At 37.2% G+C, this 24,533-nt stretch overlaps 3 protein-coding genes across 5 annotated transcripts in view; 1 reads left to right on the top strand and 2 right to left on the bottom strand.

The window, feature by feature from the left end:
- Positions 1 to 438: 438 nt before the first annotated feature.
- On the bottom strand, positions 439 to 7,696 carry trnt1 (tRNA nucleotidyl transferase, CCA-adding, 1). The gene is made up of 9 exons (XM_079884530.1): positions 7,392 to 7,696; positions 6,408 to 6,535; positions 6,183 to 6,329; positions 5,611 to 5,804; positions 5,292 to 5,430; positions 4,596 to 4,722; positions 4,277 to 4,470; positions 2,643 to 2,896; positions 439 to 1,379 (listed from the first exon to the last, which is right to left on the bottom strand). Exons 3-9 carry the CDS (start codon positions 6,319 to 6,321, stop codon positions 1,131 to 1,133), a joined length of 1,296 nt encoding a protein of 431 aa, XP_079740656.1. The 5' UTR covers positions 6,322 to 6,329; positions 6,408 to 6,535; positions 7,392 to 7,696; the 3' UTR covers positions 439 to 1,130.
- arl6ip5a (ADP-ribosylation factor-like 6 interacting protein 5a) lies at positions 7,067 to 10,040 on the top strand. Its single transcript, XM_079884537.1, has 3 exons — positions 7,067 to 7,548; positions 8,628 to 8,845; positions 9,065 to 10,040. The coding sequence occupies exons 1-3, from the start codon at positions 7,370 to 7,372 to the stop codon at positions 9,250 to 9,252; spliced, it is 585 nt and encodes a 194-aa protein (XP_079740663.1). The 5' UTR covers positions 7,067 to 7,369; the 3' UTR covers positions 9,253 to 10,040.
- Positions 10,041 to 16,368: 6,328 nt separating this feature from the next.
- Positions 16,369 to 24,533, bottom strand: part of frmd4ba (FERM domain containing 4Ba) — a 52,660-nt gene continuing 44,495 nt past the window's right edge. For 2 of the 3 annotated variants that reach the window (XM_079884517.1, XM_079884515.1), the window contains exons 18-23: positions 24,068 to 24,106; positions 23,432 to 23,555; positions 22,672 to 22,836; positions 20,850 to 21,559; positions 20,037 to 20,160; positions 16,369 to 16,767 (exon numbers count right to left, since the gene is read on the bottom strand). In XM_079884517.1, coding sequence (XP_079740643.1) covers positions 16,644 to 16,767; positions 20,037 to 20,160; positions 20,850 to 21,559; positions 22,672 to 22,836; positions 23,432 to 23,555; positions 24,068 to 24,106 — 1,286 coding nt within the window. In that variant the 3' untranslated portion in view covers positions 16,369 to 16,643. Of the gene's footprint in view, positions 16,768 to 17,885; positions 18,079 to 20,036; positions 20,161 to 20,849; positions 21,560 to 22,671; positions 22,837 to 23,431; positions 23,556 to 24,067; positions 24,107 to 24,533 lie in introns of all 3 variants that reach the window. The other variant, XM_079884516.1, reaches the window with a different exon arrangement.

The raw sequence follows: 24,533 nt of genomic DNA, 5'->3' as shown, positions 1-24,533 counted from the left end.
TACATTTGATTACTTTATGTAGTATTTCTTATTTCTAGTGCTTAAACTTTTTCAGGTATGTCTATTTCATTTGTGTCTTTGTTCTATTGTAGTTTGTTTTCCTATTTGCTTGTAATTAGTTTCTTTGTTCTTTCTTTATCACTGTTTTCTCGTCTTCAGAAAGCTTGAGATTATTTTTACTTAGGCTAGTATTAGTTTGTGAAATTGAAAATGGTGACAAGAATTATAAAATGGCAATGGTATCGATACATTTTGATATCATAAAAACCTTATTTAAAGCAAAAATAACTATATTGTGATGTATATCATTATCGTGAAATAAAATGACTCATATCACGATATAAGGTTTTGGTCATATCGCCCACCTGAGATATATATATCAAACCATTACAGATTACCATCCATGGACTTAAAAGCAAGACGCCACGACACTGTAATACGTAATGTGTGCAACTTTATTTCAAAGTAAACACCTGGAGAGTTGGTTACATAACCATCTAATAACTATGAACTGTTGACAAAAGGAATATAACTTTTCCTCACAATGAAACCATGGCTACGGCTTCAAATATGAGAAGATGTCATCTCTGCAGGAGAGCTAAATTACTTCCTTTACTATAATAATTACACCACTTCATTCTTCTTGAAAGGGACAAATCCCACATCAAAAAACAAATTCAAAATTAAATTGTATTGTGTCATTCAATTTAGAGGCATCCTTGGTAAAACCAATTATATTAATGAATAAATTAATGATATTATGTCAAAGTAAATCACCATTTATAAAAGGAAAATGATAAGGAAGTGTTTATGATGTTTAGCATTCTAAATCTCACAATGTTCGCTTTGATACTCCGAGGCATTTTCTGCATCCCGAAAACATAGCCATTACAAATTCCAAAGATAGCAGCCATAGATATTCCTCAGCTTTTGGTAGCACTGTATCTGCAAAGCCACAGGACAAAATAATAAGCGTTTATAAGTGCCACATACAGACCTGATGGTCCCTCCACACACTTTTCGTTGACACTATGGAGGTGCACCTTCTGTACATAGACTCATAATGCATTATGGAACATGCATGCAGAGACAGTAGCACTTCTGACACTATTGAGTTTCCTTTTCTGACATCAGGATCTGCTGAGGGTGGCCAGAAGTTCCTCTTTGCTCATCTGATAGCGGCTCTTCTTCCACATGTCCCTGAGCTCCTGAAGGATGGTGCCAATCTCTTTACCCGAGGTAATGCCCAGCTTGCGTAGGTCATGCCCATTCACTGGGAAGCGGGGGATGGACCACCTTCTCAGCTCATCTAAAAGTTTCTTTTCTCCCTGATACTTCAGAAGCTCCAGTACTTTACTCTGCGAGTCTGGCTCTCGAGACTGCAATGAAAAAATAAAAAGATATATTTATAATGTAAGGGATAATACATGGCTAGCTGTCCATTACATGATTTTGTGAAGGCAAAGAACCGCCCGAAGCAAAGCTTAAAGCTGTTATTGATGTTTGAAGCTCAATATTTGACTGGAAGCGTAAAATTGATTATTTCCATCAATTACAGCTCGTTAGATCTAGCATTCTCCCCACTTTGAACCAGACACAGAGGTAAAGTAGTGCATAAGATTACATTTATTTGAATGAATTGCAGCATTTATTTGAATTAATTATCAAAAGAGGAAGTTGTGTACATGCGTCTGTTCAGTGTCTCTCTCTCTCTATTAACAATGAAGCTGTGAGTTTAATTATTTCAGAATAGCGATGTAAGCTGAGAAATATAATGTAGAGATTCAGTAGCCAAGCTATTTTATTAATAAAGGTCACAGGGCAGCGTTGATATGTTTCTGTGCTCCTGAATGTTTCTGTGTGCGAGTGACGTTCTGTATGTGTGTGCGCTTCAATGAAAACAGCGCATTAATACAGACCAGTGATTAATCGGACTTGGAACTTCCTGTGCATTAAATGGTTTTATTACACACCTTCCAGCCAATCAGAATAGAGTATTCAGACAGACCATGGTATAAAAATATATAATATTAATGTTTTTTTTTTTGATAAGTAAAAACTATATAATGTGGAAATAAAGATGAGGGGGAAAAAAGCGTTGTTATTGTTGACTAAAACTATTAAAAATCCTTAAAATAAATACATTTATTTAAAATAAAATAAAAATATTAAATGAAAAACAAACAAGTTAGAAATGTTGCCTTAGCAACTAACTAAAATAAAAAAAATTATTCACTAAAATTACTAAAACTGAAAAGCTAATTAAAAATATTAATGAATAATATAATAGTTTAACAAAACAACTAATGTATAAAAAAAATCAGAAATGAAATACGCAAGTAAAACTGTAGTAAGCAGAATACTCATATTCTGCTTACTACAGTTTTACTTGCGTATTTCATTTCTGATTTTTTTTATACATTAGGCCCAGTTTTTAACACTGGGCCTTTGAAAAAAATCCATTTAATTTTTTAGAATGAGTCTTAATGATTATGGTGATAAAGTGTGTCTTCCTACTGTTTGATTGACACATACATTTTTTTAATGTAAAAATGCTTTAAATGAATTAAATCAATGTACAACAACAGATTTTTGTTGTAGTAAACATTACGAGAGGGAGCCCAGGGAGGAAATGTACATACATCAATTATGAAATCTGTGTACGGTTTCATGCTGTCGTGTTGATCCTGTCCCTTAACGAGATCTCGTCTGTGTTTGACCAGGAAGAGGCCCAGGTTTTTCTCTTCTCTGGACAGCTTCAGTCGCAGATCCAGTTTCTCCACATCCTCCTGGCTTCGGAACAGAGCAGCCAGGATAGTCATGGGTTTAGGAGAGCTGTCGTGAGCCCTCTGCCAGACCTGCTTCATCTCTCCAACATTGCCATCTGCTGGAAGACCTGCAGGAGACACACAGTAAGTCAGAATATTTGCAAATAATTATTAAAATTTTTGAATATATTAAGTCCAACCCATTAAATCTATTGTATTTTGTAAATTTAAACAAATTTTGATTTTGGTGGCAGCTAGACACTAGACTAGACTTGGGACAGAGGCTAAATTAAAGTGGAAAGCTTACAGAAAATACAAGTTAATCTCTTTTGAAACAGTCCACAATAAGTAAGTGAATTGGTAATAGGTGAGGGTATCGTGATTGATTGTAAAAGGAGCTTCTTAGTCTTTGCAAGCAAAGATAGGTCATGACTCATCACTTTGTGCCAAATATCATGAGAAAATTGTCAAACAATTCAAAAATAAAATTTCTCAATGCAAGAATGCAAAAAATGTAGGTCTTTCACCATCTACCATACATGATATTGTGAAAAGACTTAGGGAATCCAGGGAAATCTTAGTACAGGTAGGGCAAGGCAGGAAACCGCTGTTGAATGTGCATGACCTTTGAGCCCCCAGATGGCATTGCATGAGAAACCGTCATGCTACTCTGTTTAATACAGCCACATGGGCTTGGGAGTTCTTTGGAAAACCGTTTTCACTTAACAGTCTGACGCTGCATCAAGCCACTTGAATCTCTGTTATGCAAGGAGAAATCAATACATCAGTTCTATGCAGAGATGCCGACGAGTTATCTGGGCCCGAGCTCATCTCTGATGATCCAAAACACAGTGGAAATGTGTGCTGCGGTCAGATGAATCCACGTTTCAGCTTGTTTTTGGGAAAAATGGACATTGAGTTCTCAGTCCCAATGATGAAAGGAACCATTTAGACTTTCATCAGCAGGTACAAAAGCAAACATCTGGGGATGCATCAGTGCAAATGGCATGGGTGACTTGCATGTGTGTGAAGGTACCACTGACGTGGAGGCATATATTGGGATTGTGCAGAGACATTTAATGGCATCAAGATGACATCTTTCCTGGGAAGCAAGACAATGCAAGGCCTCATTCAGCATGTGCTACAACAGAGTGGTTTCTAGACACTCTAGTCTACACCGTAGAAGGGTTGTGCTCGCAGTCCAGATCTGTCTGTTATTGAAAATGTATGACCCATCATGAAAAGGAGAATGACGACCATGGACTGTTGAGCAGCCGTCTTGTGTCAGGTGAGATTGGGCAAAAAATCCACTTGCAAAACTGCAACAATTAGTATCCTCAACTCCAAACTATTAAAAAGTGTAAATAAAAGGAAAGGTGATTTGACAGTCGTGACAACTTTTATTGTAGTGTTCTGCTGCCATCAAAATCAAAATTTGATTATATTAACAAAATAAAATGAAGTTGTCCACAATTCCTAACAAATATCTCCATTTCTCAGTTTCTCACCTGTGTACTGGGCTAGGCCTGACTGATAGACAAGCTCTAGCAGGTGACCAGCATGGTTTCCAACCAGCATCTTCTTGAGCTCCACCCAGATCCTCTCACCTGAGATAACAGCCAATCCTTTGGCATTCTTTCTTATTGCCTCCAGAGTCTCAGGTTCATGTTGCCCAGGCTCAGCTGCCACTCGCCCATAGAATCTACAGAGCGAAGACCGAAGATTTAAAGATAAACTCTATCATAATTTATTCACCTTCATATCATTCCAAACATGCATTTTGTTCTAGCTACTTTCGGTCAAAATACTGTAATAGTGCATAATTACCTGAAATATCTCAAAATTCGAAGGTAGTCCTCTTGGATCCGTAGTGAGGCACTGCCGACGAACCTTACTTTCCTGTTCTTGAGGTCCTCATATCCTTTGAAATAATCATATAGAGTCCCATCCAGCCCTGTAAAAACATAATAAATGTTAAAGCTACACTGTGTACGATTTTCTCTCATCTAGCGGTGAAATTGTTTATGACTACCAACTGAATATTACTTTCTAGCCCCTCCCATTCCGAGGGCGTTTTAACTCCTACGGTGGCCGTATTAATTCAAATCTGCCGGCAGTCGCGAGTAATCTCCCCCTCGCATTCGTCACGGTGCCACTGAGTGTCAAAACGCGAAAGGCGAAGCTTGAATTTCCAGGTATGTCCCTCTTTGGCTAATGTATTTTCAAGAAGGAGGCGCAACATGGCTGCCGCCATTCGAGCGACTCGCTCGTATGTATTCTAAATGGCAGATTCTACGCTTACGAGAATACTTGATTAGTTGGTAGAAGTAATTACACATTAATGAGCACATATCATTTTGAAAGAACAAAGTGTTTTTTTGCTAAGAATCAACTTAAAAAATTACACAGTGTAGCTTTAATGATTCCAAATCCTGTGAAAGTCAACATCAAATTAATGAGAAATCCATTCATTAGGTCATTCATTCAGGTGAAATGTCTCGTTAGGAAGTCCTTCTGTTTTACCAAGAAACATGGAGTTGATGGTGAGATCTCTGCGCTCTGCATCCTTCTGCCAGTCAGTGGTAAACTCCACCTCTGCGTGCCGCCCATCCGTCTGCACATCCACTCGCAAAGTGGTCACTTCAAAGTTCTCGTTATGAAGCTACAGTATATAATGTATAAAGTGGCATGTTTCAGTTTGTAGTCATAACTTTGACATTATGTGGAAAATTCTCACAAACCAAAATAGATCACCTAAACCCACTGCAAAAGTATAATAACTGTGTAAGAGTTTTAGCAAAACGTAAAATGTTTGAGGAATATATCAAATTCTTCACCTTACCCTGGCAGTAATGGTCCCGTGTTTCTCTCCTTTATTGTTTATCATCCTGACTCCTGCTGTCTGGAACATGCTCTTCATTTCCTCTGGAGTGGCTGTGGTAGCAAAATCTACATCTTCAGGCCGGTTTCCTGACAGAAGGTCCCGCACCGCCCCTCCTGCAATCCTCAGCTCAAACTGGTTCTTTTCAAATATTTCTATATATCGTAATAAATACAATGTTTTTTGACATGTTCCTTGGTAGTACAAAAGTAAACAGCATTGAACATGAAAATGGTAACCATTCAAAAGTTTTGACATGTGACCCCTGACTGAATGTACCTTATAACATGCAAAATGGTTTTGTTTTGCTGACTTTATCATTCTAAAATGTGAAAATACTATTAGGAGTATTTTTTAAATAGTAAATAGTACTATTAGAAAATGAGTAGGAGTGTCCAAACTTCTCGCTAGTACTGTATATCCAAGTGAGAATGGTAAAGTGGGGATATCATCACTGCAGTTAAAGAAAAGAAAAGAAAAGAAAGAAAGAAAGAAAGAAAGGGTGATGATGGCGTAAGATAAAGTGAGCTTACCAGCAAGGCCAACCAGCCCGTCGGTAAATAGAGACTCGAACTCTTTAGTTTTCAGTTGCATTGTGATCAATGATCTGTGACTCCACGTGAGATGAACTCGGTTGATAAACCTGGGGCTAAGAAATAATTTAGCCCACATCGGTGAACCTAAAGACAACAAAGTCAGTTACTAAAATGAGCAATAAATCTATCAAACGTAACATTAAATACTTAATATTTATTCACCTGAGGAAAACAACAGATGCTATTTTAGCATATCGGTAGTTTTACTTCCACCGCAGGCAGCCATGGCAGATATTCGTAAGGGGCGTGGCCAAGCTCCACAACATTTCCGGGATATATACCTCATGACACTACCAACCAATGAAAAGGGTTTATTTGCTTTTTTTTATGCACCCACCCAATGCTGCCTTTAGTATTATAAAAACTTTTTACATCTCTTGGCAGAAAACGCCTTTGAATGTTTTCATAAAATGATGTTTATTCATGTTTATCAGTCAAGTCCCAGGTTCACCACAAAAAATTGTTTACCTAAACTTTGTATTGAGCATATAAAGTTAACAGGGGATACATCAAAGATCACTTAAGAGAACAAGTTAAGACATTTGAATTGAAGCAATGGCACTAAAATATATTTGCAAAAAAGATCAGGGATAGTCTACTAAAAAATAAAGTAATTAACAGAAACATCTAAAGCAATTAAAAATGAGATTATCAGGAGGTAACCCTTGTGAAACCATTTTCTTTTCATCAATAGAACAGTATTAGCCGCTTTTTTTTGTTGAACGATGAACAGAGACTTTAAATCAATACACCACAAATTCTTATCGTGTGCTCGCTCACTCGTGGTTTCTCGGTTTATTACGAAACTAAAGATTCCTGGTTCAGCTGAATCATTCAGACTTAGTTCAAATTCTTCATTTAAAAGATCCGACTCAAGAGAATCGTTCGTTCGCGAATTGAACAGGTTACTAGTTAATTAAATCAGGCAATAAATAACCGTAAACTGTATGCGACGAGCATGACAATAAAAATCAATGTCTGGTGATTGCATTAAGTCGTAAATTCAAACATGATGGTTTGTTTACATGTGAAGTAACCGCCCATTTAAAGCCAAAGCGCATCGCGAGAGTGAGGAAGTGCATAAGCTGTGAGCAGCTGCCAGTGTATCCGGTTATTCGGTTTTAATGGCTAAAGTGGAGATCGCACCTTTGAGAGGCTGGGATGATTTCTATCCAGGCTCGGAGCGCTTCGCCAAACCAGACACGCGAGATTTGGCAAAATGGAACAACAGAGTGGTCAGCAACCTCCTCTACTATCAAACAAACTATCTGGTGGTGGCAATCACTGTATTCATGCTTGTAGGGTAAGTCCAGTAGTCTTGTTGGGTAATTTGTTCATGCATTCACAATATGGTATTTAACTGTAAACAGAGATTTCTAACTATTAGACTATCATAACTATTTCAAGCATCTAATTCTAACGTGTCTTGAACATATCAACACAAATATCGCATTACAGAAAGTATCGCGAGAAGTAATACCCACTGTTAAAACTGTAAATGCAGCTTTAAATGAGCATACATGCATCATGTAACTCATGTTCTGATTAACTTGACTTTAAATGCGTTTTAAAAATGGTAGCCTGCTATGATAATACCGATTTTTGTTTGGGCATCTTGGAGATAACATGAAATTTGCATTCTTTCAGTCCCTTGATATTATCATTTGAAACCACCGTTATACCATGGTACACTACTGTACTTTTTGAAAGGAAATTTCATGTTGTGCTGGAAAAAAAACAAGCTACGTTAAACTTTAAAAAGTTTTTCTTTTCCTGTCCAAATTAGAACATGAAGTCATTTCTTCCTAAATATAGTTCGTGGATTGTTAGTGATATGTGGGCAGCTGTGTTTGTAAGATGAATGCCAGTGTAATGTCTGGGAGATTATGGCTTGGCTCTAATATTATAGCTAGTTGCTAAGACTGAACAATAATAATCACATGACACTGACCATGAGCAAATGACAGTATTTAACAATGTAGGCCTAGATACTCATTTCACAGTCATAAAGTGGATGTTCATTTTCATATTTTAAAGTTCAGTTTATTATTTAACTGACAAGTTTATTCGTTGTTTTATTTATTTTCAGACCAACATGAAAATGCCTCCTTTTGTCAGCTATATTTTGTGTTTACACTTTATAGCCATTAGGTGTCACCATTGACACATGCTTCTATTCTCACAAAGCTAGAAGGCAGGACAAATTCAATTGAGCTTTTTGTGAGAACTAAGGGAATATTAAATATGTAGGCCTACAATGCTTATTTCTAAGAAGACATTGAAGCATTAGTTGAAAAAGTAACTGAACTGAAAATAACACAAGTGAACACCACAATTTTGGCCTCAATAACGTCCCGTCACCGTTCAATCCTCTGTCCACAGGTTGATGAACCCCGTGAGCATGTTCACAGGTGCATTAGTGGTCACTTCTGTCTTCATTGGCTCCGTGTGGGCAGGGGAGAACAAGGCAATCATTAAAAATTTCAAGAAGGAGAACCCTACCTTGTTTGTTTTCCTGGTGATGGTCGTGAGCTACTTCCTTATGTCGCTCTTCGGTGGAGTTATGGTATTCCTGCTTGGAATCAAACTCCCACTTCTGTGTAAGTTTCTTAAGAAATGTATCATTACCATAGATCTATTGTTAGCGAAAATGAAAGGAGAAAATGAAAAAAATTAGATGGAATGCATTAGGCATTCCTAAGTCTTGAAAAGACAAAATTCATAACATAGCAGTTTAATAAAAACTATGGCATTTAAAAGTTTTTGACATGCTACCTTGCATCTGGAGGTTTAAAGTGCTCTGTCATTTTTCGTTTCAGTGATTTTTGCACATGCATCGCTTCGCCTACGGAACATGAAAAACAAACTGGAGAATAAGATGGAGAGCGCTGGACTCAAGAAATCACCCATGGGAATCATACTTGAAGCACTGGGTCAACAAGAAGAGAACCTCAGTAAAATTCAAGACATTCTGGAGAGCAAACTGAAGGATGATCTCAGTCGATAGTGCCTCTCTGTGTTTCTCACCAATGCATGAAGGAACTGCTTTCAGCTGGTACAATTTGTGAAATCCACTCTGTTTCTTCCAACATGCATAATTGGCAAAAAGAAAAAGGTTTTTTTTTTTTTTCAGTGTCTTTCTGTAAAGGGATGAACAAAATGTATTGAAAAAAGAGTGTTTTATGATGTTTTTGTTTACGTCTCATGTCAAATGTAAGTTGGGTGATGTGTCATAAGTGCTTACTGAAAGTGTTAGTAGTATTTTTTTTCTTTCAAAATACATTCATTCTTACATTAAGAAAATTCGAAGTATTACAAAACAAGATGTCATCAGGTTTATAAGATCTAATATCTCCAATTTTCCTGCAGCGTAATGATGATAACTGGAATTATATGAATAAAAGATTGCATGGTCTGGACTAAAATTAATGGCGACTGTAATGTGTTATAATGAGCTATAATTAAGAATTTGTTGTTGATGTGAACTTTATTGAGCATTGATGTCTTTTAATATATTACTGTTGCAGATGTGTTGTAAAAGCAGTTTGAGTTCTGCATTACAATGATTTTACCATAGGAAATGGGCTTTTAGACACTCCGTTTTGTGTGTGTGTGTGTGTTTTATCATAGATAAGAACGTCCCTTACACTTGGAATACTACTGTAATGCACAGCCTTTCATGGCTCATTGTTTTGTTGTCACCTATAAGGTAAAATAAGTCATAGTTGAATTTAGAGTGATGCTATCCTCCAAAATCTATGCAAAAAGGGTTAATAAAGTCACATTTTGGTACCATCATGTGTTTTATTTTAAATCAAGTTTGATTTACATTGAAATCAGATTAATTGCTGTGGTTTGTTTGTTTGTTTTAATGCCAGGCTATTTTCATTTAGAAATGGTAAACTATATCAGGTTTTTAAAATCTATTTTTCTAAAATTATATTTGGTTTGTAAATGTTGTGTAACATTTTTTTTTAAATAAATAAAATGCCTTCCAAAGTGTTAACTGAATAAAAAAAGGTTTCTTCTCACCGTATTAAACCCAGCACAATCTAATAAAACATGCTTCAGGGATAAGGACAACAATTAAAAAAAAAAAAAAAAAAAAAAAAGAATCTTCTCCTAATAACTTGCTTCCTATACTTGTGTCATCCTGAAATGGCCTATATTTAGCAAAAGGTATAAACAATCTTGTCAAATCGATTTAAAAATGATGAAAACTTTCCCAACATTTGGAAAAGGATGTGGTTAAAGATGCACTCAGCAATTGTATTGTTTATGTTGTGCTGGTTTCTGAAATGCACTTTTCACGTGAAAATAGTGGGGTTACAGTGATGAAACTGGCAGAGGTGGACAGTAACAAAGTGCATTTACTTGAGTACTGTACTTCAGTACACTTTTTGAGTATCTGTACTTGAGTATTATTTTTTCTGCAAACTTTTTACTTTAACTTCACAACATTTGATAGACAAATATACTTTTTATTCCACTATATTTCTGTCAAGGTCCTTGAGTAGAAAGTAGTAACGTCAGTCATGGGTTGCATTTTGGTTGGAAATGAAAGTCGGCTTTACATCAGAACCCGACGTCGTACTGACGTCAGAACCCGACGCCGGTTTGACGTTTGTTGGAAATGAAAGTCGGGTTGACGTCAAACCTGATTTTCATTTTCAACGCTGGGTTTAGTCTTCTAAATGCGATTTTTGTCATTGTTTTGGAGCACACTAGCTTATAGATAACAGTAAGACTAACATATTCATACTAAAAGCCAAGAAACTTTAAATAGGGCACTATTTGAGGGAACCATTGTGGACGTTATTGAGTGCACTTATTCAATCTCACATTCAATCCCACTACTAGAACTGTGTTCTAGAAATAAATTTGATATTGATTTGAGGGGTAGGCAGGCATAGATTCAGAGGCATAAGGTACTATACATATTACATGCAACAATAATAAAACAATGCATCGATATTTACTTTTTACTTTTGATACTTAAAAACGAGTACTTCTGTATACTTTTACTTAAGAAAAAAACGGTCCTTACAACTTTTACTTGTAACGGAGTAATATTTGACCAGTAGTATCTGTACTTTCCCTCAAGTAAGGAGGCTGTGTACTTTGTCCACCTCTACAAGCCGGTCATGTGATCTCAACACCGCTGGGCCCCATGCAACCTGGTCCATGTAAAATAATCCAGCTTTTATTAGGCTACTGATATGACTGAGTCTTTATCTCCTTCAAGTGTACACGACTTTAAACATGTTTTACAAAAGCATTTACTCCTTTAAATGTGCAAACATTTTAAAGAGAAAAGAAAAGAAACGGCGTGCACCGAACAATGGATTCGACAGAGCAAAGTCTCCAATAACACTTCAACAGCTGACTCTCATTACAGACTCACAGAATGACTGAACTTGTGGACTTCTAAGAGTGAAGAGTCTTTAAACTGTAAAATCTTGACAGGAACTATGACTTTAAAGGAATCTTATCCCCAAAACCCACTGTCATTCTGTTCCTCTCTCTTATTAGATTGCAGGGTGTTTCAGAGCGGCTCGCTACGTCTCTGCAAACTTACCTGCAGTAAATCATGCTGGGTTCCTGCTGAATCAGCAACTTCACTTCCATGTGTTTACACTTAAAAACAGACCCAAATCTGAGCTCTTTAACTGGGCTCTTTAAAATGCTGAGCAAAATAGCCAAGAAGGATTTTTCTTTTCTTTTTTGCAGTCAGGATAAGGTTCAGATTTCTTTTTTGCAGCATCAGTAGGGATTGGGTTCAGATTTTTTTTCAATAGCAACAGGGATATAAGGTTCAACAGCCGGTTGCAACAAACCTCTTAGGTTAAGAGGTTATTCATTTATAATTATAACTAAGGATTTTCTTATCTTGAGTGGGTTGTTGTAACTAGGCCCAAGTTTTTCTTCTTGCACCGGGAAAGAGTTTTCTTATCATTTTTCCAGCACGCTCTCTAGGAGAAAGCAACCTTCAATGGCCGGTTGCTGACAATAAAGCCATTCATAAATGAAATAGCTATAATGGCATCATCTATTGAGGAATTAGGTCACAAAAACGTAACCCAAGCTCCAGTTGTTCTTCACCTTCATGCTGTTGACACATCCAAAAGCAGAAAACAGAGAGTGCAGCTCTTCACTGCCATATATATGTGAAATTCACCCTACAGCTCTTATATTGGTAATTTTCTCTACTTTTCAAAAATGATAGCAATTCATCTGCACTGTGCATAGACCTTATTCAGAGCAACACTATTACAGGTATGAAAGAGAGGCTGTGAGGGATACCGTGTTTTTAATGGCATTCGCTGTAAAAAGCTGTATAATTCTCCTCGATTCTCCATAATTTTCCACAGCTTATGTTGTCTCAAGTTTTTTTTTGTGTGTGTGTGTGTACTGAAATTTCTTGGGAAGATATTTTCGCAGTGTTTCATAAGCAGAACAATCCAAAAACACATTAAATAACAGTTCAACCCACTGGAGAGATTAATATCCCTCACAGCCTCACTTTCATTATCGTTAAAAATCAATGACACTGCTTTGTATAAAGTCTATTGCCACAGTTGAACATTTTCCTCAATTTGAGCTTCTTTTTACTAAATCTATCATTTACTTAACATCAGTTAGAGTAGATTTGAGCCTGATTTATATGTGAGGGTCTCTGAAAGACACCCACAGTGAATCTTTGATGGAACTTTGTCTCTGCCGCTACCCTTCCCCACCCCCAAAGGTTAAACATGACCTCATTTCTAAAGACCTTCAGGTGTATAAGTTGACCATTGTTGCAAAACTTTACACCACTATGAAACTCCTCTCCTCAGTTCACTGAGGTATTGGAATAAAAGAGTGCACAAACACAAAACAAAGAGCTCAGAAGATGCAGCAAGTTTAAAGGGTGTAATTGTCAAAAGTAAAAGTGTGTGAAGAACAAAATGTCTTAAAGGTACAATTTTGTAATAAAATATCCAAAAATCACTTGCACAGTGTGATATTTCATGCAGTGACTTACAATATCCCAAAAGTTGCCCAGTTTTAAATAATGGCTCGTCCCTGTTCACTTGTCACCTTGACATAATATCCGCGTTATCCATAGTAACCATGGCGACAGACGTGGACAACTGCGTTACATCTAGTGGCACGCTCACGCTGATTTTGTTTTCGTTCAAACATAATGGACCATGGCAAGCAGACTTAAAACTAATCAATGTTATATAGCTCAACATGATGAAATATGAATAGAATATGAGAAGTATGTTTTTCTAATGTTGATCTAGCTTACTGCTAGTCTCATACAGATAAACTAACACATATAATAACATTATAACTTTCAACACACTCAAATGCAGTCCAGTGTGATAGTGTAGACCAAGTGAAACAGCGCTGCGTTAACTTACCTCACAAGTTTCATTCGTCTAATAAACTGACCTGTTTAAGTATTAATTCAGCACTTAATTGCGGGTAGTTTGGTTGAATGAAATGTCCTTTATATACGCTGGGCTCGCGTGTGCTGCTGATATCTGTCTCTCATTAGAAATCGCGCCCTGCTTCATACCACAGTCATGTTAAAAACATCAATGTATTCATTCATCCATAAACATTATCAGATCCTTCGGCATGACGACAAGTTTCATAATTCCGCTTATGCATCATCAACCTACGCCTTTGTTATTGTAAGAGGTTAGCGACCCCTAGCGGCGAAAAAAATTACATATTGTAGCTTTAAATGAAGTGATTTTAGATGAGCAGTTGTGTGGTTGTACAGGCTCATTTATACGCTGACAGTTTGGGAAAAACTAGGTAAATTAAAAAAAACACTTAGTTATAGTCAGATGACTGTATTACAACAATCTTTTGTCTTTATACTGTGAAGTTGAAGTATGTGCGTAACCACAAACCCACTTGACAACTGGAAGGAGTGTGTGTGTTCATGAAGGACTAATAGATGGCCATTGTTTGCTTGGGGTTTGAGTCAGCTGTGGATGACCTGGCTGATATCTTTGTACAGCTGGTGGCTAGAGGAGCAAGGGGAGGTTAGACAGAAGGGTACAGCTGCAGCATACTTCAGGAGCAGTGTAGGGTGGACGGCCCCGGGACACAGTTCATCAGAACAAAGACCCTGTATCTCTCTCAGAGCCAAGAGCAGCGGCCGATGCAAAGAGAGACAAATTACTTCAAGAGCTGAAAAAAAACAAAGAAAAAACAGCAACTAATATTTTGAGCAAAGAACATGACTAGAGCCAATATGTTTTGGATTATGAAATCATTTCAATGTGGAAAAAAATAATGTCATTACTGTAAAAGTTTTGAAAATCACCCTGCACAGACAAGATTGTAAAGAACAACAAATATTGTAAAGACTTTGTTATAAAATGTAATATAATTTTATTTTTATATAACTCATTCTTTTCCACTGAAGAAATTACATTTTAGATTGAAATATGGTAGTCTTGCATTATTTTGTATTATATTTTTGAAAATATATTTTGTGAGAACGACAGTGGCTTCGTTTATATACGTACAAGTGAAGGATGAAGGTTAGAGGGCACAAACTAATCTAATTGAATGCATTTTAAATAGTGTTTCTTAGTGCGAACATAAATAAGTGCATTATGTATATTTATCAAAGGTGTTGCATAAAAAGCAAGCCAGCCAGCCACATGATCTGTTCTTACCTCATTATGTACACAGATGACAGATTGCTTATCTTTAGGGGAGTGGCTCATGTGCTCTTAGTTGGAGTTTAAAAACATGTTCTTCTGGTTTTACACTCCATGCATGATTGACGACGAGCTGCTTGTTCTCCTGAGAATAGTAATTCTCTGTGGAACAAGTGATGGAAGATAAACCGAGTGTGTAGCTGTAATGCAAGAACTTTAATTCAACTATATATTTCAACTACAAAGACAAATTGATAATGAATCACTTGTACTACTACTTGTAAGTTGCTTTTTTGTGGATGTCTGTAAAAAAATGTCTGTAAACATAATTGCAAAAAATTGACTTCTTAAAAGTCCTTAATTAATAATAATAATTCTTCTTCTTAATAATAAAATTGCTTACTGTTATAAACTGCAAGCTCAGTTAAGCTCGCAACTTCCTTATTGCATCTCAGCAGGTGGTATTTCCTTGTGAACCCATAAGAAAGTTACATATACAAACACTCATCAAATCATTCATGCTCAAAACGGACAAAAAACAAGGGCCATGCATGTTGGTTTTCTTTTTTAATTCCAATGAATTTTTTTTAGACAAATTACTAAGAACCAGCTTGATAAATCCAAACTATATATTATATGCTTTCAAAACAAAATCTTTCAAAATGATAAAAACAAATCTCTCTAAAAGGTGAAAAATGTATCAAATGTTTGTACAGTATTTACAAATACATTTACAGTTCCCTTCTGAAGAGGATGAGAGACGCAGTGTGCTCGGTCACGGTTTCCAATCTTTCCGAGTGAGCAAAGTCCATTAGGGTAAAAAAGTGCAGTAAATGCTAACAACTATTGTACCTGACTAATCGTTAGAGACAGTATTAAAACAATTATACTCTCATATAATCATGTTCCAATTATTAGAGCTGTTGCAAACCATTTAACAGAATTAGAAAACTAACTGAATACTTGGCAATGTCTGATGCAAAGTAGAATGTTGACAGGCATGATTTACTAGTACTTGGCATGTGCTAAAACAAATTCGTCTTGTTACTGGTCCAAATGTAAGTTGTGCACTGATCAAAAACAGCATTGCTGGTTGTGAACCAAATTAAAATGGTGCACAGGTGTAAAGCCCAGTACAAAGTCAGAAAAGAATGATGCCTGTTATTGTGAATGCACTTAAACCGAAAGTGATAAGTGAAAATACTGAATCAAAAAGTTGTTGTTGCACCATCACATCCCATTTTGGTTTATGAACATAAAAAAACACTGTAAAAGTTTGTCGAGAAAAGATGAGATCAGCAACAATAACAATCCAAGTGTGAAAAAGCATTGTGGAATATTTTGGTGAGGGTTTTGCACAAGAGAAAAATCTGGTTTCAATCCTTCATATCATTTTTAGCTTGTGCCTGATGAAATATTAATGTTGCAATATCCTTCAATGTCACAGAGTGTTTTGAGGGTTAGATAATGTCCCCAGTTCATTCTGCCCACAGCACCATGAGTTTCCACAGCAGCTGTGTCTTGTAGGCAAAGTGCTATCCCATAGTTTGTTCACGAAGAGAATGCATTGTCCTTTCTCATGTCGTCTAGCAGGATGATCTTCGCACGCATGTTTTAAGGCTCTTGTCCGGCAACATTCCTAACTTTGGAATTCATTGCTATTAATAAGCAAATGGGATGAGAACAAGGCACATGAGAGTGAACAGGAAAGAGTTTCTCTCACTCTCTACACTATGGTTCCAGGTTTAGAGTCCTCATGCCAATGCAGCGTCTGCTGGTCTTCAGAGTCAAAACTGCTGTCTATTGGGCTGCTCGTGTGTGAATCGTGGTGGCTCACGTCTATATAGGACCTGCAAATAGAAAAGAGGATAAAATGTTTTAATAATCTACAGGAAATATGGACAATGACTTACAAATGCACTGATTTATTGAATATTTTAAACCCCAGTGGACCATACACTGCCCGGCTAAAAAAAAGTCGCTGTTTGGATTTAAGTAGGCAAATGCTTAATAGTCAATGATTGGATCATTATTGCAGTGATTATTATGTTTCTAGCATGTTATATGTTTGACAACAGTTCTTCAAACCCTAATTGATGGAGTGTGTAGCTTTTCATTTCTTAAACAACCATGTAGGAAAACATATCATGATCATATTCCAGACTGACATTGTCAAGATCCATCAGGCTCAAATTGTGAAAGAATGGTTATAAGAGGGAGCATGACGAATCATTTTCACACATGAATTGGCACCTCTGAGTCCAGACCTTAAACTCATTGAAAGTCTTTGGGATGTGCTGGAGGAGACTTTACAGAGTGCTGGACTCTTGCATTCTCAATACAAGATCTTGATCAAATATGGATGCAACTCTTGATGGAAATAAGTGGAGGTGCACCAATTTTTGGTCCAATCATAGACTCTTAAGCATTTAAATCCAAACAGTAACTTTTATTTTGGCCGTTCAGTGTAGTATATAAATACAACACCAGATATACTAAAAACCAGAGTCAAGGTCAATGGTTTTGCAGGAACAACAATGTTACAAAAATAAATTCTTGTGCAGCTGGTTTTCAGCATTGTGTGCAAAGGAATTCAGTATATCTGGTCAAGAAACTAGCCTAGTTTCCAAATTGATGATTGTTTTTGATTATTGCGTCAACGTGTTGAGTAGGTTGAGGGAGACACAATATCACTGAACAGTGTTAAAGACTGAAGCAGACCATACAAAAGCACACACGTATACTTGTCATAACTTGCACACAGCAATCAAAACATGAAGCGCAGGGTCACATGCTTCCCCTCAAAACGATACTTCACCCTTTTTTTTAGAAGAAAACACAACCATCCCACCACCAGTGAGTAAGAGGTAGAAAGTGCTGTGGAAAAGACGGTAACCGCAGTCTTGTTAACCCCTGAGTGATTCGTCATTATAGTTAGAGAGGCAATTGCGAGTCCTTCATATCTCACCACTGTTTTACGTGTTGTCTGTCACTAGCAATGAGTGTAAAAGTATTCCGGATCATAACCACTGGCAACAGCGCCAGGCACCTCTAAAGGCACGGGCAATGGGCTTCTCCTGCCCGGAGTCATCCACCCGTACTCGGGTGGGTATCTGTCCATTAGAGGGTCAGGAGGCGGAGCCAGCAGATGGGGGTCAGGGCTGGTTTGGGAGGAAGGGTAAGCAGCAGTCAGTCGGACCATTTACTCACTTTTTATTTTGTTGCAAACACGTATGACTTTCTTTCTGGAACTCATAAATGCTATTTTGTAAAGTGTCTTTAGTCATAATGGACTGAGGCAGGGCCGGTGCTGCATTACCGTATTTTACATTTGTTATTTATGTGTATTTTTATGCCTTAAACATTTGGTTTTAATGTGCAATTTATGTGAACTAGATAAAATTATTGGCTAATTTGCCAGCAAAATTGTTTAAGTTAATGAACATCTCAGAGTTTCCTGTGTAATTATTATACCAGCTATTATTGCTTTCTCTATAAAGAAAATGTAACATTTGATATATATATATATATAGATTAATGTAGAGTAATAAATATAAATATAAAATTTGAAATTATGTTTTTACACTACCATTCAAAAGTCAGAAAGGTCAGTAAGACTTTAAAAGTTTTTAAATTTAAATCAAGTGTTTTCTATTTGAATATATAAAAAATATATTTATTCATGTGATGGCAAAACTTAATTTTCAGCATCATTACTCCAGTCTTCAGTGTCACATGATCCTTCAGAAATCATATTGATATGCAGATTTGGTGTTCAAGAAACTGTATCAATGTTGAAAACAGTAGCTTAATATTTTTGTGGAAACAGTGATCAATTATTTCAGGATTCTTTGATGAATAGAAAAGAACAACATTTATTTGAAATAAAAATCTTTTGTAACATAAGTGTATTTACTGGCACTTGATCAATTGATTGCGTCCTTGATGAATAAAAGCAAACATTTCTTTAAAAAACCCTCCAAACTTTTGAATGGTAGATTATGTGTTGGGGTCAGTGAAAACATTGTCATCCTAATAGGTCAGCAAAAGAAAAATCCTTAATGTTGCAGCTTGTGAAGAATATTGTGACTTCAAAAGACACAGAATATAATGCCGTAAGTCGTATGGATACAAATAGACGCTCCACTATGAAAACAAGCACTCTGGTCATTCTATTTGCATATTTATGGAAGAGAGAAACCTATACAAGTTTGGAAAGACATGAGGCAGAGGGTGAGTAGTACACAAGTGTGAACTACTCCTTTAAAAGTTGTTTGGAGGAAACACAAGCACATTTAAAAGACAGCCATGCAGTCACATTTTTACAACACACAACAAGCCAGACATCCTGAGATGCTGACTAAACATCAATCACGCTGAGTACAGACATAGCAACCCCACACAGCTGGCCGCTTTACTTACTATCAAGGGCTACATTTAGCAAATGAAGCTTTATTAACCCTTGCATGTCTTGCACCACCAGATAGAGGCGGGGACAAACCCATCTGCTTCATCTGAAAGCAAGAGGAGGATGGAGGAAGAGGAGGAGGAGGAGGAGGGAGTGAGGAAGAACAAGCTTGGGAGAAATGAGGAGGACAGTACTGAGGGCTGGCAGGGAAGTGCCAAGCACGTTTAGGGTGTGAGCTGGAGTCATGTCTGTGAGGGAAAGAACGGTCATAGCACAACAAAGCGTGAGAGCAGATACTGCACCAGCACTCCTGCAGAATTAACCAGATGCATTGTGTCAGGCAAGCTGTTAGCTTGAACATGCCCTAATGAACTGTAGCATATCAGCTAGATAGTGGACACTATGGTAAACATCAAGAAAAAAAAATACATTATTCAAACTAGCATTTTCTTTGAAAGTGTAAATATCTGGGTGGTTGCTAGAGCATTTCAAGGTCTTTTATAGGATGTGCTTACTGGCCAATTCAAAAGAGCCCACTATAAGCTTGAGACCCTGATTCAAAATGTGTCTTAAGGGATTTTTATGCTTTTTATTGTACAGCGCTATAGAATCACCAAGCACGCCATTATAGGCATGCCTCTGGTTAAGACGGTTCAGATAAAGGCTAATGAGCTAATCAGTAAAGGACGATGGTGCACAGTAGAGTCATACCTGCTCTGTAACGGGTGGCTGTGATGGACTGTGTTGTAGCCGTAGGACTGATGATGGTGTGTGAGAGGCATTTCATACTCTGACATTGCCATGACTGGTCGACTGTGCCAGTTTCCCGAACTAACTGCGATTACATGAAGATGAAAGGAAATTAATGAAGGAGAACCTCATGTAGATAACATTGCTGTTTAAGAGAGAAGAAAATGATTCTGCATTCAAATCAACCAAAACACCCAAGGTTTTAGACAAGCTAGGCTGATTAAATAGCCGATATTTGACATTGAAAAAGAAAGATGCCCATTAAAACAGCTTCAAATCTACCAATAGCTTTTTTTGTAATAAAAATATTAAAAACAGAAAATGTTTACTATGTAAAACACATGTTCATTTAATTAAAGCAATTTTGTGAAAGCCTCATTTGCCATCAACAATTTAATAATTGTGTGTTCACTAAATATTGGCATCTAGCCTATATTTGAAAATAAATGTTGATATAAATATTTAAAATATAAGAAGGAAATTTGAGGGATGATAATTTATAATTATTTTGATTTAAATAAAATCCTTCCATCTAAACAGTAAGAGAATATTGCATTACAATGCTGATAAATTGTGCTCAATTGCTCTGACAATAAGGTCACAATGAAAACCACCTTAATGGTCCTAGAATTGGCTTCTTTTGTCTTATGCATAATTCTTTTCATGTTGGTGTAAAATGTTTTCGAGAGATTCACCAATTTAAGACGCCTGTTGAAGCCCAGAAGTATTTGTAACACGAGGAAACAGGAGGTGTTTTTAAGCAACATTTCTCACCTGTTGAGTAGGAAGCTGTACTGTCACTGCGTACATAACTTGATGACATGGTCCTGTAGCCTAGGTTTTGCTGTGGCCCCCTGTAGGTATCATATCCTTGTTGTTTGTTCTGTCGGCTGTACCATCCCCGCAAGTGTTCCACCACTTCAGCCCTTTGCATGTGTCTGGCAAAATTCTCATTCCTGGATGGAGGACGGTTCCTTGGTGGCCTTAACGTGGCATAAAGGTTATGAGCCAAACCGTCTATCTCATCATGGCCGTAGTTCCCATGAGGGTCATGTCTGGGGTAGGAGGGGTTAACATTATAGTGTCCCTCCATCTCAGTCTCATACATATACGGTCCATTTGGATAAACCTCAGGTTCCATGTACTGCGGATATCCAGTGACGTAATAGGCTGTGGTGGTTGGCTGTTGCCGAGGCTGGGATGTATAACCACGTGTGTCATTCTGTGCTAAGTTAGGCATGCTTCCTGTGTTGGCGTATATGTTGCCCTGCCTCCTCCGATGTCGGTTTTTGGCACGGGAATGGCAGCCGGGTGCAGAGTACTCCACGCTGGACTGGCTGGTGTAGGAGGAGCCATCGTCAAGAATTTCAGTGCTGTTGCTACGACGAGGAGAAGAGATGGTGAAGACAGGCTCGGATGGTTCGCTTTCCGTAAGGAACTGTGACTGAGATTCCAGACTGCCACTGCGCTGCCGAAAATGAGTGCTTCATGCAGGAAGAGGCAAAATAATTCATGAAAACATTATCGAAATCATAACTTAAAATCATTTTAAAAGACATAAAAAAACATTTCTTCTCTGCATTTCTCCTCTTCTCTAGCTTGCTTCCTAATCAAGTTGTCTAATAAATCTGGCATTTTATATTACAAATAATTTTGAATTAAAGTGTCTGCTAAATGCATAAATGTAAATGTGATAAAATAAAAAAATATAATTTACATAAAACAATTGTATTTACTGGAGACGTTACATTAAAAGGATAGTTCACCCCAAAATTTTAATTTAGTCACCACTTACTCACCCTCATGTTGTTCCAAACCTGTATGAGTTTCTTTGTTCTGTTGAACACAAAAGAAGATATTTTAAAGAATGTTGGTAATCAAACAGTTGATGGTGCCATTGACTTCCATAGTAGGAAAAAATACTATGGAAGTCAATGGGTGGCGTCAATTGTCTGGTTACCAACATTCTTTAAAATATCTTCTTTTGTGTTCAACAGAGCAAAGAAACTCATATAGATTTGGAACAACTTGAGGGTGAGTAAATAACGACAACATTTTTGGGTGAACTAACCCTTTAATAAGACCGAATAATGTTTCACACTGGTTTGTCAATTTTGCAATTCACAAACACTTTTCACATTTCCCGGTTTCTCAGAAGCGGAAGTTGTCATAGTTTGGTAAACTTCTATAGCGATAAATGAGAGAATACATTAAATTTATAAAAAAAAAATTTGTGTGTTCCCATTTGCTCAAATAGCAAATAAAAAAATAAAAAATAGGGAGACTGATAATGGCAGTCAGAAGAATAGCCGCTGTATTAGAAAAACTCTCAAAGCAGAATTAACTAGTTTCTTTTAATTTAATGCAAAGGTAATATAATACAAAGTATGGTGTTATAAATGTACATACATAAAAAAAAAAGCCTGCAACTTAAAAAAGCCTTACTTTTCGAAGCTTGTAAATCCCAGACATTTACAAAGAAAGGAACAAAGACAGTGTTCCTACGATCATGGAAAGTCTTTATTCCTTAACAATTGTCATTCAGGGGGCCTTGCTAGTGGGAGGGTGATGAAGAAGGGTTGATTGTGTACTGTACCTGAGCTGGACGCTGCTGTAGGAGTTGCGGGGAAGTTGCGGGGTGGGGGGCATGCTCCGCGAGTCTGAGGGTTGTCGTGAGGGTTGACAGTAGGGGCTGCTGTGTGTTGATAAGGTGTCTCCATGTATATAGGTCACAGGTTCTTGGACTTCTCCATAATTTAATCTAGAACACAGATAAGAACAACACTTTATCAAACTTCCTTCATGGGTGGAGTTCTTACCGCATACAAAGCCTCCAAGGAAGTACAGAAAAACTTTTCACGCTATACCACCCTTGTACCTAGTTAGATCTAATACAAAAGCTCATTGGTTTTAGAGGAACAAATGATTAAATAACAAACGATTGAATTACATCTCATTTTACGAGCAGACTTCAGCCGTTTGGTCTCATTGAACTTCCACCTCACTGGCTCATTCTATTAATGCCCGTTGTCCCTGTGAGATTTTCCAGAGCAGCTTTCCTGTTTGCTTATGGCCCTTCCGCCCCCACTTTGCGATTATTGCTAGAGTTTTTGCAGTCAAGCAGTGACATGCTTATTCCTGGGGCACTATTTTTAACACTGTGAGTGTTTGGGCTGATAAGAGGAGACTGTGAAGGAAGAAATGGAGGCAAGGGAAGACTGGAATGCAGGGCTGATTCCTTGATCACAGGTCTCTACTAGCTCAACTGGCCCAAAAGTAAACAACAGCCAGAGGCAGGGAAAGGTAAGAAGTGCATAAGATTAATCCTAAAGAGCTGTGGTTGGTGGGCCTCTCACCTGCTGTAGTTCTGGTGATCGTCATTTCCGTGATCTGAATTGTATGATGCAGTGAAGGAGTTTGACGAGTTAGGGCGTGGAGAATACTGTACTGAACGTGAACGTTGTCTCTGCGATGGCTCATCTAAGACAAAACAAGTTAACAAGATTATGAGAGTAGCCACCGAGTCTAGCCTACAGCGATAAGTGTTTACAGGCATTTATACACTACTGTTCAAAAGTTTGGGGTCAATACGATTTTTTTCAAAAGAAAATAATACTTTTATTTAGTTTTATTGACAAAAAGTGAAAGTACAGACGTTTATATTACAAAACATTTCTTTTTCAAATAAATGTTGTTCTTTTGAACTTTCTATTCATCAAAGAATACTGAATTTTTTTTAAAACACAGTTTCCACAAAAATATTAGGCAGCACATCTGTTTTAACATTGATGACAGCAAGAAATATACCTTGAGCACCAAATCAGCATATTAGAATGATTTATGAACAATTATGTGACATTAAAGACTGGAGAAATTATGCTGAAAATGCTAAAAAACGCTTTTTTGCCATGCAGCCTTGGTGAGCATAAGAATAAAAAGACAACCCCAAAATTTTGAACGGTCGAGTACCTGAATTCAACACCAGTACTCACCATCTTGGCAGTCAGAAAAGCTGTCAAGGTTCACATCATCTGCAAAAACAATTAAGTTTATAATTATTATTTCCTTGCCGCCATGATCCACTTCTACAACTAGCCTAAAACATTATCTCATCACAAGTAAAGCATAAACTATAACGGTCAACAGAGTGCAAAGATACAGATTCAGGCTACGGTCAACAATCGCCTACGTAGGCAACATTTGTTTGACTTTTCTAATCGTAAACACAGGCATGTTGAAGACTGCAGTAATGTTTTTCATTGATGTTATGGCAGTCCACTCTGCTTATTGCTTTTCGAGAATGTTGCACTCCTGTTTGTCATTGTGCACGAAACTTCACGCCAATAAATCAACAGGAATATTGCTGACTTGTGCGCGTCTCAAGCGCCCTCTTTACGTTCGTCCTAATGCCTGTTAGTTGTCCGTGGATTTGCCCATATTTGGCGTTTAAAATGGAAA

The sequence above is a fragment of the Squalius cephalus genome, assembly GCF_949319135.1.
Source record: "Squalius cephalus genome assembly, chromosome: 10".
Classification (NCBI taxonomy): domain Eukaryota; kingdom Metazoa; phylum Chordata; class Actinopteri; order Cypriniformes; family Leuciscidae; genus Squalius; species Squalius cephalus.
Note: the sequence above shows the minus strand (reverse complement) of the source record. Positions and strands in the feature narration are given on the sequence as shown.

Coding starts and splice junctions, on each gene's coding strand:
- trnt1 (XM_079884530.1), bottom strand. CDS start 6,321: ATGTGGGCTAAATTATTTCTTAGCCCCAGGTTTATCAACCGAGTTCAT. Junction 5,805..6,182: donor CGGGCTGGTTGGCCTTGCTG/GTAAGCTCACTT, acceptor TACGATATATAG/AAATATTTGAAAAGAACCAG. Junction 4,471..4,595: donor CGAATTTTGAGATATTTCAG/GTAATTATGCAC, acceptor TTCGCTCTGTAG/ATTCTATGGGCGAGTGGCAG.
- arl6ip5a (XM_079884537.1), top strand. CDS start 7,370: ATGGCTAAAGTGGAGATCGCACCTTTGAGAGGCTGGGATGATTTCTAT. Junction 7,549..8,627: donor ACTGTATTCATGCTTGTAGG/GTAAGTCCAGTA, acceptor CTCTGTCCACAG/GTTGATGAACCCCGTGAGCA. Junction 8,846..9,064: donor AATCAAACTCCCACTTCTGT/GTAAGTTTCTTA, acceptor TTTTCGTTTCAG/TGATTTTTGCACATGCATCG.